The 15437-nt window shown below is 43.1% G+C and overlaps 1 protein-coding gene across 1 annotated transcript in view; it reads left to right on the top strand.

Moving 5' to 3' along the window:
- The window catches only part of ADGRL3 (adhesion G protein-coupled receptor L3), a 604084-nt gene that overhangs the window by 303982 nt on the left and 284665 nt on the right, over positions 1 to 15437 (top strand). The window contains exon 9 of the mRNA XM_066574505.1: positions 5817 to 6119. Within this exon, the coding sequence (XP_066430602.1) occupies positions 5817 to 6119 (303 nt within the window). The remainder of the gene's footprint in view (positions 1 to 5816; positions 6120 to 15437) is intronic.

Raw genomic sequence — 15437 nt, 5'->3', positions numbered from 1 at the left:
AGGCACATCCAGGTGGACCCGGAATGACTCCAAAAGAAGCAACTGTACATCAAACTAGAGAAGCGCGAATTTAAACAAACACGAATGCAATTCCTGGGATACATTATTTCTCCAGATGGACTGAGTATGAACTCCAACAACATTTAAGCCATCACTGATTGGCCTATTCCAAAAAATGGAAAGGAGCTACAGTACCTTATTGGATTTGTGAACTTCTACAGAAGATTTATTAAGGAATTTTTGAAGGTCATCTCTCTTATCACCTCCCTCACAGAGAAAGCACAAGCATTATTTTGGTCCCCAGAGGCATGGACCACTTTAGAGAAATTAAAGACTCTTTTCACGTTAGCACCATTGGTGGTCCACTAAAGACCAGAGTTGCCTTTTGTTGTTTAGGTAGATGCCTCCAGCTCTGCATTGGGGACTACCCTGTCACAATGAGTCAGAGAGATTGCAACTACATCCTTGTGCATTTCCGTTGTACGCCTTGTCACCTGCAGAGAGGAACTATGACATCTAAAACAAGGATCTGCTTGCCATCAAGGTCACTTTTACCAAATGGAGACACATCCTGGACGGAGCCCATCACCCGGTAACACTCCTTACTGACCATAGAAACTTGGAATTTCTCCATACAGCCAAGAGGTTATCGCAAGACAAGCACAATGGGCTCTGTTTTTCTCTAGGTTCAACTTTGTCGTTTCCTACCGACCTGGTTCCAGAAATGGCAAGGCAGACACCTTGTCCAGAATTTTTTAAGAGCCTGAAAGGGTGATGCTGGGGGGAGGTGACATTGTGCACTCAGAAAACCTGCTAGCTAAGTTTAAAGAAGGATACGAAAATTAGCCTTTAATGAGCCATCCCTCTAAAGGTGTGAAGCTTATTTTTAAGAATGGACTGTGGATGAGAAAAGACCAACTACATGTCCCAAGGCTGGTTGACTCAAAGTCCTTAAACTGGTCTATGATTCCAAGCTTACTGGTCACCTTGAGTTCACAAAGACTTTCAAACTCTTGCTTCTTTCCTTCTGGTGGCCTGACTGCAAAAGGGATGGGGAGAGGTATGTTACCTCTTGCGACACACATGCTTGAAACAAGACATCTTGGGGTTATCCTCTGGATGTCCTACAACCTCTTCCTGTCTCATCCAGACCATAAGGTTCTATATCTATGGACTTCATTGTGGATCTGCCTCAATTAAAAGGGATGACACCATTCTTGTTGTCGTAGACCGACTTATGAAGATGGCTCACTTCATCCCCATCAACAGAATTCCCACTGTCGAGTACACCGCAGAGTTGATTATCTTGAGTTGGGGTCTTTGTTCCTGGTCTTTTTATCTACTCTTCTGTCCTGACTGTTAATCACAGATGGATGATGTTGGTGGAAACTCAGAAGAAATTGAAAGAAGCCTTACAGGAAGCCCAGGATGCTATAAAAAAGCATCAGCTTCTAACTTTAGGATTAAAGAAAAGGTGTTGGTATCCACCAAAAATCTGAAGGCCCATGTACTCTCCCAAAATTGGGCAAAAATTCATTGGATCCTTCCTAATTTCAGCAAAAGTCAGCCAGGTGGCATTCTGGTTGAAGCTCCCGGGCAGCCTGAGAGTTCACCCCTTCTTCCACGAGTCCCTGCTATAACCATTCTGGAAAAATACCTTCGCGGGAAGACAGCAACCTTGTGCTTGCTGCCTTTTTTCTAGCTCCTGCTACTACTGCTCCTTTCTGTACAATTGCAGAGATATTGATACTGACCTCTGGCTTCCCTTCTGACAATGATATCTGCCTCCTTCAACTGTACTGCGAACCAAGATATACTGATACTAACCTCTGGCTTCCCTTCTGACAACAATGCCTGCCTCCTCCATTTGTACTGCGAACTTGAGACCACCAGTTGCTCTTAGTTCTTCCCTGACTACTCTCGAGACCTGCATGGTTGCTACACCTGCGGCTCCAAACCTAGCACTGGAAACACTACATCAGGTCTGTTGGTTAATATTAAATCCAAAATGGCCGTTCCTCTAGTTGGGTGCTGTACAATTTGGGTAAGGTAATTATCTTTAGTAACTGACAAACTAGTTACCTTTATGAAATCCGCAGGTTTTGGCTTCCCAGTTTATATCCGGATAGTTAAATTCCCTCATAATAATTACCAAATTTTGATTTGTTTCTTCATCTATTTTCTTCAGTAACGGATTTTCAGTGCCTCCTGGTATATCTGATGTCTATAGAAAACCCCTATGGGGATTTTATTGTTGTTTCCCCCCTCCATATATTTCCACCCATAGAGACTCCACATCCTCATCTTCATCACATCTATTTTTCCATAATATGGGCTTTAAACAGGATTTTACTGAAAGACAAACTCCTCCCCCTTTCCAGTTTTTACGAGCTCTTCTGAACAGACTGTAACCCTGTAAGTTCACCGCCCAGTCACAGCTTTCATCCAATCAGGTCTCAGTTATTGCCACTATGTCATAGTTATCCTTAGACTTTATTACTTCCAGCTTGTCAATTTTATTGATCAGACTTCTAGCATTAGTCACCATATAGTTTACATTTTGGTTTTTCATTTTAAGTGTGTCCCTACTAACTGTTCGGCCAGTTCAAACTGTACTAACCCCTCCCCCTGCCCCGCCCCCATTGTCATTATTTAGTCCCAAATCACTGCCTACACTGCCTTCCCCTCTATCTCTAAGTTTTACAATACAGTCTATGTACCCAATGAAAACTACAGCTCGCAACGTAAAAAAGAAGCCCTCATACAGCCATGTCGATGGAAAAATAAAAAAGTTATGGTTTTCGAGATGAGAATCTGCCAAAAATTGTTGCGCCCTTAAGCCCAAAATCGGCCATGCCCTTAAGGGGGTAAAAACGTTATTTTATTGTGAAAAGGCAATAAAAAAAATAAATGTTTTCTGAACTTGGTATCGCAGTAATCGTGCTGAGCCAGAGAAGGACCATATCATCTTATTTTTACCCAAAGACTGAGGTGGGATCTCCGGGCATTATACCCTCTGACTACAACACAATGTATGTGTCTCATAGTCTGCCATTAACAAATACAACGCGCCTCAAAAACAAGAAGCCCTCATATGGCTGCGCCAACAAGTTCTGCCTCTTGCAATACGACAATGAACATGGCTTAACTCATAAGGCAAAGAATAGACTAAGTGGTTTGTGTTGTGATGATATTGGTGGATTACCACCCAGCTTTCTGGATCTGCCACCATTCTGGGTAATTAGGGAAAGCAGGGTGGAATTTATCAATATCCATCACATCATGTGTTTTAGGGATCAGCAAGGAAGTCCTTTGTTCTGATGGTAAGGAAGTGACAAGGAGATGTCAATATCCAATGGATAACGGCGATCATGTAAAAGTACAAAAAATGTAGAAGCAGAAAGAAAGAGTGAAAAGTTTAAGTTTCATCTTCCCTCACAGATCATATCCTTGAGGGGAAATAAAATTACGTACCTAAGCCCTCAGATTTATTCGCAGACCTTACACCGGCTTCTGCGCACGCACCCGTTGCCAAAATTGCAGACACGTGCAGAAGCTGCAAAATGCCAGGGTAATTTAAAATCTCCCTGCTCCTCCCGGGAGTCGCTGTATGTTGTGCTTGGTCATGTAATCACCGGTATCCAATGGATAACAGCGATCACTTAAAATCTTAAAAAAAGCTAAAGATACAGCTACTGTCATGGATCCAAAACGTGAGGGTACGGAAAATTGTTTACCTTAGGCCTCGGCAATATCATTCAGCTGAGAGCTGCCCCTGATTGGTCCCTGCGCTGAGCCAATCAGAGGCAGCACTCACTCACCCATTCATGAATTCATGAATGGGTGTGAGTGAGATCTGCCTCTGATTGGTCAGGCTGTGACCAATCAGAGGCAGCTCATTCAGCAGGCAGGGATTTTAAATCCCCGGCTGCTGAATACTACTCAGAGCTGTTCAGGAGAACTGCCGGCCGGCCGCGGCTGAACTCCGTCTGCCGGGACCAGGTGAGCATATGTATATTTTTTGTTTTTACACATTTCTGGATGAATTTCCGGGAAGGGCTTATATTTTTAAGCCCTTACCGAAAATTCATCGTGAGATCGCCCGCAGCCCATTGCTTTCAATGGAGCCGGCTGCATTGCTGGCTCCATTGAATTCAATGGGCAAACATCGTTCTTCTCTGCCACAGCTGTTACAGCTGTGGCAGAGGAGAATGATTTGTCTTCTATATGTTCTCAATGGGGTCGGCGCTGCTGCCGCCGGCCCCATTGAGCGCATATAGAGAAGAGAACAGGAATCGCAGATCGCAGATAGGTGCAATCTGTGATTTCTGTTCTATAATTTATCAGACGAGCGCATAAAAAGCGCTCATGTGTCCGATACCATTGCAAAGCAATGGTTCTCTAAGATCGCAGATCACATGCGCAGGCGCAGGTCGCACGGAAAATCGCCCGTGTGACCGAGGCCTCAATGTTAGATTTGTACGTCTCCTAAATGGTTAAAAAAATGGTTTTTGTAACGTGCTTCCAGAATAAAGTAAACAGATGGAAATATATGTTGCATCAAAAATTTGTACATTATGTTTGCACATATTTGGGATATTGCAGTTAAAAATGTGAAAAATTGATAAGTTTTTCAAAATGTTCTCAATTTTGGCGCTTTTAATAAACATATACGAATTCTATTGGTCTATTTTTTCTACCTAAGTGAAGCACAAAATGTGGAGAAAAAACACATATATATCACCTAGTGTTACCTCGCTTAGGTATTCATTCCAAACTTGTTTAAAAATGAACATTTAAGCAAAACTGTTTCTTAGTCTTCACAAGGTGGGTATTAGTGTATCTTGATGCCACCAGAAGCTAGGGGTTTGACAGGGAGAACACCCCCTGTCATACCCCCAGCCCCCGATTGGCTCAAGGATACAAGGTCCTTGAAGCACAGTGTGCATTGATTTGCCCCTGTGCTGCAGCCTTAGGCTGACAGTTACTGTACTTGTTAGCCTTACATTATTATGTGTAAATGCTTGGAGGTTACTGCTGTAACCTGCCACCATTTGCATCTCATAATGTAAAGCTAATAAGTACAGCAACCGTCAGCCTAAGGCTGCAGAACAGGGGCAAATCAATGCACACTGTGCTGCAGCCTGTGTGCTTCGGGCCGGCCGCCAGTTGTGGTCGCTCACCTGTCCCTTTCCTGTGCTGGCTCCTTCCCGCCCGGCGACTGTTATGTCTGCTCGCTTTACAGGTGTGTGACGGCGCAGCGGTTCACCCATGAGGGCTTTCGGATGCGGGCGCTCATGTATTCCTTTCAACGGCGGCTCCCTCCCGGCTGGTGGCACTCATCACAGCTCTGTGACAGCCGCTACCATTACAAAATTCTCAGTAGCCTTTGCCCTCCCTTTTAACCATGGAGCGCACCATTTCTACTGTAAGGGCAAGGTTCGGCCTTCTACCACCCCATCCCACCGCCGCCTAGTAAGCCACTTGGACCTGGGGGATCGTGGCTGCAGCGCAGGCGGCCGCTGTTTGCTCTTTTTCACGATTCTTTAGTGGCCTTGCAGGACCTGCCGGCCAGCAGCCTCTGCACCCAATCAGGGACAGGGGGCGTCACCCCCCTGTCAATCTTGGCTCCACTAGGAATACCTGGTGGTGTCAAGGTACACTAATACCCACATGGTGCATCAGGGGGTGTCGGAGCATTTGTTTTATTTTACTTATCCAAATACATTTTAGAAGATGGAATGTAAATGTTCTCAGTTGACTAAAGATACATCAATGTTATGTGTTTTCATATGTATGTATTCTTTTTCTTAAAGAACCTTATCCAACACGTCAATATAATGGCGCCAGTACAACCATCTCTTCGACAACGTTCCGGATTACTACTACCAGCACAGGAAAAACAACATCTGTATCAACCATATCCCACAGGAACACATCGACATTATCGTCCACTACTGAAATCCCTGCCGAAGTCACCACACGGCCGACACCTCTTTCATCCCAGTTGCCTGCCATTGGCATAGAGAGTTGTGAGGCCATAGCGGCACGCGAGATCATGTGGTTTAAGACTCGACAAGGACAAACCGCAAAACAGCCGTGTCCTCTGGGAACAGTCGGTAAGTCTCACAGCTTTACTATCTTTATTAAATTAAAATTGTATGAATTACTGTAAATGGAACTCACCCCCGAGGAAGTGCTGGCGATGAATCTGCTAAACGAGATCAAAATGGTGTGTACCAAGACTACAAACTAGCTGATATACCCCGCTTCACCCGAGTTCATTTGGTGCAGGTGCGTACTTGTTCGCACTGAAAATTTTATGAAGTCGTGGGTACTTCAGAGGAACCGAGAAATAACACATGTATACACATCGAGGAGTGTTAGATTCTCCTCAGTATATACACATAGAGGGGAGGTAGATTCTCCTCAGTATATACACATAGAGGTGAGGTAGATTCTCCTCAGTATATACACATAGAGGGGAGGTAGATTCTCCTCAGATATACACAAAGAGGGGAGGTAGATTCCCCTCAGTATATACACATAGAGATGAGGTAGATTCTCCTCAGTATATACACATAGAGGGGAGGTAGATTCTCCTCAGTATATACACATAGAGGTGAGGTAGATTCTCCTCAGTATATACACACAGAGGTGAGGTAGATTCTCCTCAGTATATACACATAGAGGGGAGGTAGATTCTCCTCCGTATATACACATAGAGGGGAGGTAGATTCTCCTCCGTATATACACATAGAGATGAGGTAGATTCTCCTCAGTATATACACATAGAGGGGAGGTAGATTCAACTCGATATAAACACATAGAGGTCAGTTAGATTCTCCTCAGTATATACACATAGAGGTGAGGTAGATTCTCCTCAGTATATACGCACATAGAGATTATGTAGATTCTCCTTGCTATATACACATAGAGATAAGGTACAATCTCCTCAGTATATACACAGAGGTGAGGTAGAGATACTGAGGTAGAGGTAGAGGTGAGGTAGCGGTACTGAGATTCTCCTCAGTATATACACATAGAGGTGAGGTAGATTCTCCTCAGTATATACACAGAGAGGCGAGGTAGATTCTCCTCAGTATATACACATGGAGGGGAGGTAGATTCTCCTCAGTATATACACATGGAGGGGAGGTCGATTCTCCTCAGTATATACACAGAGAGGGGAGGTAGATTCTCCTCAGTATATACACATAGAGGTGAGGTAGATTCTCCTCAGTATATACACAATGAAGTGAGATACATTCCCCTCAGTATTTACACATAGAGGTCAGTTAGATTCTCCCTACTATTTACATATAGAGGAGCATTATACGGAGCATATGGAAGCCCGTTAGATTCTCCTCAGTATATACACATAGGGGAGCATTAGGTTCTCCTCAGTATATACACATAGAGGTGAGGTAGATTCTCCTCAGCATATACACACAGAGGTGACGGAAATTCTCCACAGTATATACACATAGAGGTGAGGTAGATTCTCCTCAGTATATACACATAGAGGGGAGGTAGATTCTCCTCAGTATATACACATAGAGTGGAGGTAGATTCTCCTCAGTATAAACACATAGAGGTGGGGTAGATTCTGCTCAGTATATACACGTAGAGGTGAAGTACATTCTCCTCAGTATATACACATAGAGGTGAGGTAGATTCCCCTTAGTATATACACATAGAGGTGAGGTAGATTCTCCTCAGTATATACACATAGAGGTGAGGTAGATTCTCCACAGTATATACACATAGAGGTGAGGTAGATTCCCCTCAGTATATACACATAGAGGTGAGGTAGATTCTCCTCAGTATATACACATAGAGGGGAGGTAGATTCTCATCAGTATATACACATAGAGGTGAGGTAGATTCCCCTCAGTATATACACAGAGAGGGGAGGTAGATTCTCCTCAGTATATACACATAGAGGTGAGGTAGATTCCCCTCAGTATATACACATAGAGGGGAGGTAGATTCTCCTCAGTATATACACATAGAGGTGAGGTAGATTCCCCTCAGTATATACACAGAGAGGGGAGGTAAATTCTCCTCAGTATATACACATAGAGATGAGGTAGATTCTCCTCAGTATATACACATAGAGGTGAGGTAGATTCCCCTCAGTATATACACATAGAGGGGAGGTCGATTCTCCTCAGTATATACACATAGAGGTGAGGTCGATTCTCCTCAGTATATACACATAGAGGTGAGGTAGATTCTCCTCAGTATATACACATAGAGGAGAGGTAGATTCTCCTCAGTATATACACATAGAGGTGAGGTAGATTCCCCTCCGTATATACACAGAGAGGGGAGGTAGATTCTTCTCAGTATATACACATAGAGGTGAGGTAGATTCCCCTCAGTATATACACATAGAGGGGAGGTAGATTCCCCTCAGTATATACACATAGAGGTGAGGTATATTCCCCTCAGTATATACACAGAGAGGGGAGGTAGATTCTCCTCAGTATATACACATAGAGATGAGGTAGATTCTCCTCAGTATATACACATAGAGGTGAGGTAGATTCCCCTCAGTATATACACATAGAGGGGAGGTCGATTCTCCTCAGTATATACACATAGAGGGGAGGTAGATTCTCCTCAGTATATACACCTAGAGGTCAGTTAGATTCTCCTCAGTAAATGCTCATAGAAATTAGCTAGATTCTCACATATATATACATATAGGTCAGTTAGATTCTCCTCAGTATATACACACATAGAGGTGAGGTAGATTCTCCTCAGTATATACACATAGAGGTGAGGTAGATTCTTCTCAGCATACATGCACATAGAGGTCAGTTAAGTTCTTCTCAGTATATAGACATAGAGGTCAGTTAGGTTTTTTCTCAGTATATACACATAGAGGGGAGGTAGATTCTCCTCAGTATATACACATAGAGGTGAGGTAGATTCTCCTCAGTATATACACATAGAGGTGAGGTAGATTCTCCTCGGTATATACACATAGTGGTGAGGTAGATTCTCCTCAGTATATACACATAGAGGTGAGGTAGATTCTCTTCAGTGTATACACATACAGGTGAGGTAGATTCTCCTCAGTATAAACACGCAGAGGTCAGGTAGATTCTCCTCAGTATATACACATAGTGGTGAGGTAGATTCACCCCAGTATATACACATGGAAATGAGGTACATTCTCCTCAGCATATACACCAAGAGCTCAGTTAGATTCTCCTCAGTAAATGCTCATAGAAATTAGGTAGATTCTCACATATATACACATATAGGTCAGTTACATTCTCCTCAGTATACACACATAGAGGTCAGTTAGATTCTCCTCAGTGTATACACACAGAGGTGAGGTAGATTCTTCTCAGCAAATATGCACTTGGCGGTCAGATAAGTTCTTCTCAGTATATAGACATAGAAGTCAGTTAGGTTTTTTTTTCAGTATATACACATAGAGGTGAGGTAGATTCTCTTCAGTGTATACCCTTACAGGTGAGGTAGATTCTCCTCAGTATATACACATAGAGGTGAGGTAGATTCTCCTCAGTATAAACACATAGAGGTCAGTTAGATTCTCTTCAGTATATTCATATAGAGGTGAGGTAGATTCTCCTCAGTATATACACAGATAGGTGAGGTAGATTCTCCTCAGCATATACACATAGAGGTGAGGTAGATTCTCCTCAGTGTATACACACACAGAGGTGAGGTATATTCTTGTCAGTATATACACACGGAGGTGAGGTAGATTCTCCTCAGTATATACACATAGAGGTGAGGTAGATGGGAGGCTGTAGCCCCTTCTTAGCCTTAAAGACTCCATTCCTGCCGTCCATGGCACCTTCCTTATGTACTTTACAGCCTAAATACACACACAGAGGTGAGGTAGATTCTCCTCAGTATATACACATAGCCGGAGGTAGATTCTCCTCAGTATATACACATAGAGGTGAGGTAGATTCTCCTCAGTATATACACACGGAGGGGAGGTTGATTCTCCTCAGTATATGCACACAGAGGTGGCGTAGATTCTCCTCAGTATATACACATAGAGGGGAGGTAGATTCTCCTCAGTATATACACATAGAGGTGAGGTAGATTCTCCTCAGTATATACACAGAGAGGTGAGGTAGATTCTCCTCAGTATATACACATAGAGGTGAGGTGGATTCTCCTCAGTATATACACATAGACGGAGGTAGATTCTCCTCAGTATATACACATAGAGGTGAGGTAGATTCTCCTCAGTATATACACATGGAGGGGAGGTTGATTCTCCTCAGTATATGCACACAGAGGTGGCGTAGATTCTCCTCAGTATATACACATAGAGGGGAGGTAGATTCTCCTCAGTATATACACATAGAGGTGAGGTAGATTCTCCTCAGTATATACACAGAGAGGTGAGGTAGATTCTCCTCAGTATATACACATAGAGGTGAGGTGGATTCTCCTCAGTATATACACATAGAGGGGAGGTAGATTCTCCTCAGTATATACACATAGAGGTGAGGTAGATTCTCCTCAGTGTATACACATAGAGGGGAGGTAGATTCTCCTCAGTATATACACATAGAGGTGAGGTAGATTCTCCTCAGTATATACACATAGAGGTGAGGTAGATTCTCCTCAGTATATACACATAGAGGTGAGGTAGATTCTCCTCAGTATATACACAGAGAGGGGAGGTAGAGTCTCCTCAGTATATACACAGAGAGGTGAGGTAGATTCTCCTCAGTATATACACACATAGAGGTGAGGTAGATTCTCCTCAGTATATACACACATAGAGGTGAGGTAGATTCTCCTAAGTATATACACACATAGAGATGATGTAGATTCTCCTTAGTCTATACATCTAGAGATGAGGTACATTGTCCTCAGTATATACACAACGGTGAGGTAGATTCTCCTCAGTATATACACACATAGAGGTGATGTAGATTCTCCTCAGTATATACACACAGAGGTGAGGTAGATTCTCCTCAGTATATACACATAGAGATGAGGTACATTCACCTCAGTATATTCACATACAGGTGAGGTAGATTCTTCTCAGTATATACACATAGAGGTGATGTAGATTCTCCTCAGTATATACACATAGAGGTGAGGTAGATTCTCCTCAGTATATACACACAGAGGTGAGGTAGATTTTCCTCAGTGTATACACATAGAGGTCAGTTAGATTCCCCTCAGTATATACTCATAGATGTGAGGTAGATTCTCCTCAGTATATACGCATTGAGGGGACGTAGATTCTGCTCAGTATATACACATAGAGGTCAGTTATATTCTTCTCAGTGTATACACATAGAGCTGAGGTAGATTCTCCTCAGTATATACACATAGAGGGGAGGTAGATTCTTTTGATTATATACACATAGATATCAGTTATATTCTCCTTATTACATATACATTGAGGTGAGGTAGATTCTCCTCAGTATGTACACATAGAGCTGAGGTAGATTCTCCTCAGTATATACACATAGAGGGGAGGTAGATTCTTTTCATTATATACACATAGATATCAGTTATATTCTCCTCATTACATATACATTGAGGAGGTGAGGTAGATTTTCCTCAGTATATACACACATTACACACACATCTCTACTACATTCATCTTGATTCCCACACATAACACACAGCTCTGCTACATGGTACATACATTATGATCTCCACACATCACACACACAGCTCTACTACATCCATTTTTATTCCCACACAAGACAAACACATCTTGGCTCCAACAGTGATGTCACCACAGGTCCTTTAGCTCACTGGATCTCTGTGGTGGAGATAGGTCAGTGTCTTCTGTCAGGAACGCTGAATTGTATCTGAGCCAATAATGGCTTAGTTGTATTCTCATTTAGTTTTTTTGGTCCTCCCCTTTACAAGAGCCCTAACTGTGTTGTTCTTCTATTGGTCAGGCTCTGCGTTTTATATATCCTATATGACCTGCGATGATATCACCTGTGGGTGCAGCATGAGAAACACTCACATACAGTACTTTATACCAAACTGCAGAATGGCTCCTCCCTCAGCAGTGACATCACCGCAGGTCCTTTGGCCCACTGGATCTCTGTAGTGGCGATAGGTCAGTCTTCTGTCAGGACCGCTGAGTTGTGTCTGAGATAAGTGCAGCTTAATTGTATTCGCATTGTTTTATTTTTGTCCTCCCCTTTTCAAGAGCCCTAACTTTGTTGTTTTTCTGTCTGTCAGGCTCTGTGTTTTATATATGTTGTAGGTCCTTTGATGATGTCATCGAGGCGGTGCGATGATATCACCAGGGGTGGAGCATGAGTAGCGCTAACATACTAACTGACAAGTGGTCGTTAGTAGTTTGATTACACTCTCCCTACAGCAGTCCAAATACCAGCTTGGTTAATCCAGGGAGTCACTATAAAGGGGTCCAGCCATGAAAAGCTTGATCAAGGAAAACAGGAGTAAAACAAAATGTCACAAGGTTTCTTTGCAGTCAGTCAGGAAGCTTCAAATTATGATGCCTCATAATTTGTGAGACAGCCACAGGATTGGACTGGCCACCAGGGTTCCAGTGATTTCCCTGGTGGGCCCTTGGGGCTGGAGTGGGCTCTGCCCCCTGTATGAGTGGAAGAGCGCACATAGTGCTTTTTGCTCTGCATACAGTACCGCCATCACTGCTGCTACTAACAGAAGAGCCCCACCCTCTAGGCGGTCCTTGTGTGGCGCAGGCTGACTGCTCATGGGCAGGGCTCTCTGTCTGTCTGTGTGAAGTAGGGCCAGACCCCAGATGGAGGGGAGGAGGCCAGGGACAGGTACTGGCTCTGTTGGCGGGGGTACGTTCCTCTGCTGCTGTCTCCTGTCTTAAGCTGCAGAGATGGCGAATGAGCAGTATGTGTTATGTGTATTGATCTATGTTTGGAATACAGATATAATGTGAATAACCCCAGCGGGTCTGTTCACAGTATATGATTCCACTTGGGGGTTCCGTGACGGCTACTGAAAACGGCGCTGCAACAGACTTCCCAAACAAGTGGGACCATTCACTTCTATTGTGAATCAGATACCTCTTTGTTGTCCGTTTTACAAGGTTTCTATTTGTTTCTTCTTCTTCTGTAGAATAAAATAATACGTTCTAAAACAGAAACAAATAGAAACCATGAAAAAGGGACATAAAGAGATATCCGATTCACAGTAGGCGTCATTGGCTCCGTTTGGTTCTGTTCAGGGGTTCCGTCACAGCGCTGTGTTCAGCAGCCGTCATGGAACCCCGAGTACCATTCCGCTGAGTGAGCTCTCCTTAGTGTGCGTATATTATATATATTCATAATATGGCTTGAATGTAACATAACTATGTATATATACAATGCTGAAGCATCACATAGGCAGTGGACCCATGGCTACCCAAACCACCCACCAGCGAAGGGCTCATTCACACAAGTCTATTCTTGGTCCGCAATATGTCTGTATTTTTTAAGAGCATAACACGGACAAAGCACCGCCCGATACATTTCTTTTAATGTTTTCACATGAGCTCGTTTTCAGACATGTCCTATTGTGATCCATATCACAAACCAGAAACGGATGTGCAGAGGGGTAGAACTGTTTTTGCCCCAATGTCCGGTACTGGTAGTTGGTCTGTTTTTCTTTTGACAGACGAGCATAAACATGGCTGTCCTCATATCAGGCAGCAATCTTTGATATCTTCTATGCCGCTGCTAACTGGAGCAGAAGGAGACGTTGGTCATCAGTACCTTCACCTGTGCAGCGGCTCCTCCAGTCAGCGGATTGAGGCTAAGAGGAGACTTAATAGCTGTCTACAAATATTTGAAGGGCTGTCGCAGTGCAGAGGGGTCAGCCCTATTCTCATCTGCACAAGGAAAGACTAGAAGCAATGGGATGAAACTGACAGGGAGGAGACACAGATTACATATTAGACAGTGAGGGGGATCAATGAGTGGAGCAGGTTACCACCGGAGGTGGGGAGTTCTCCTTCAATGGAAATGTTCAAACCAAGGCTGGACAAATATCTGTCTGGGATGATTTAGTGAATCCTGCACTGAGCAGAGAGTTGGACCCGATGACCCTGGAGGTCCCTTCCAACTCTACCATTCTATGATTATATTAGGATATAGACATTAATTAACCATAATAACCATCTGCTGCTGCTTAGCCCAATTCCTCCCATTCTGTATGCGCTTTTTTCATTTTTCTTGCCCAGTTGTAGGACTTTGCATTTCTCCTTGTTAAATACCATTCTGTTAGTCGCCGACCACTGTTCAAGCTTTTCTAGAGCTTTTTGAATACTCTCTCTCTTCCCTAAGGTTAGTTATCCCTCCTAGCTTTGTTCTGTCTGCAAATTTATCAGTTTCCCATTAATTCCCTTCTCCAGATCGTTTATAAAAATGTTGACCAACACTGGGCAGAGCCTTGTGGTACCCCACTTGATACATTCTTCCACTTGGATGTGCAGCCATTTATGACCACTCTCCTACATGCTGTTTAATAATTTGTTCAAAGATCTTTCCCGGTATAGAAGTCAGGCTCACAGGCCTGTAGTGTCCTGGATCCACCTTCTTCCTTTTTTAAAGATAGGAACAACATTTGCCCTTTTCTAATCTTCTGGGACTTCTCCTGTTCTCCAGGAATTTTCACAGATTAGAGCATGTGGTTCAGCAATTACCTCGGCTGCTTCCTTTAGTATCCTAGGATGTAATTCATCTGGACCTTGAGACTTGAATTCATGTAAGTTAGCTAAGTGTTCCCTCACCATCTCTCTGCTTATAGATAACCTGCATTCTTTTATTCCCCCAATAGCACAGGGAAGATCAGTTGATGTTACATCTACTTTCTGAGAGAAAACAGATACAAAATAGGAATTTAAAAGTTCGGCCTTCTCAACATCATTCTTAACCAATTCACCATTTTCATCTTGTAATCATTCAATAGCATCATTGACTTTTCTTTTGCTTTTGACCCCCAAAATCCTTTTTTATTGCTTTTGGCCCCTCTTACAAGCCTCAGTTCATTATCAGCTTTAGCTTTTCTGACACTTGCCCTACAGTTTCTGCAGACCGCATTATATTCTTCTTTAGATATTCCCCCTCTTTCCATTTGATAAACATATTTTCTTCCTCTAACATGTGTACAAGTTCTGTGTTCATCCATCCTGGTCTCTTTAAATGCTTCCCATTATTCCTTTTAGTGATTGGTAACGATTGTGCTTTGAGAATCTCATTTCACAATATTTCCCAACCTTCTTGGACATTTCTGTCCTTAAGAACATCCGGCCATTGGATTCTTCCCCTTTCTGAGTCCATTAAAATCTGCCTTTCTGAAATCCACCCTTGAGGTCTGAGTCTTCTCAGGTCTTTCTCTTTTTATCCAAAATTCAAGGATATCATGATCACTGCCTCCTAACATCTGAGCCACCCTTACTTCCTCAACCATTC

Source organism: Eleutherodactylus coqui, chromosome 7 (genome assembly GCF_035609145.1).
Source record: "Eleutherodactylus coqui strain aEleCoq1 chromosome 7, aEleCoq1.hap1, whole genome shotgun sequence".
NCBI classification, from domain to species: Eukaryota; Metazoa; Chordata; class Amphibia; order Anura; family Eleutherodactylidae; genus Eleutherodactylus; species Eleutherodactylus coqui.
The sequence above is the reverse complement of the archived record's forward strand: the minus strand, read 5'-3'. Positions and strand labels throughout refer to the sequence as shown.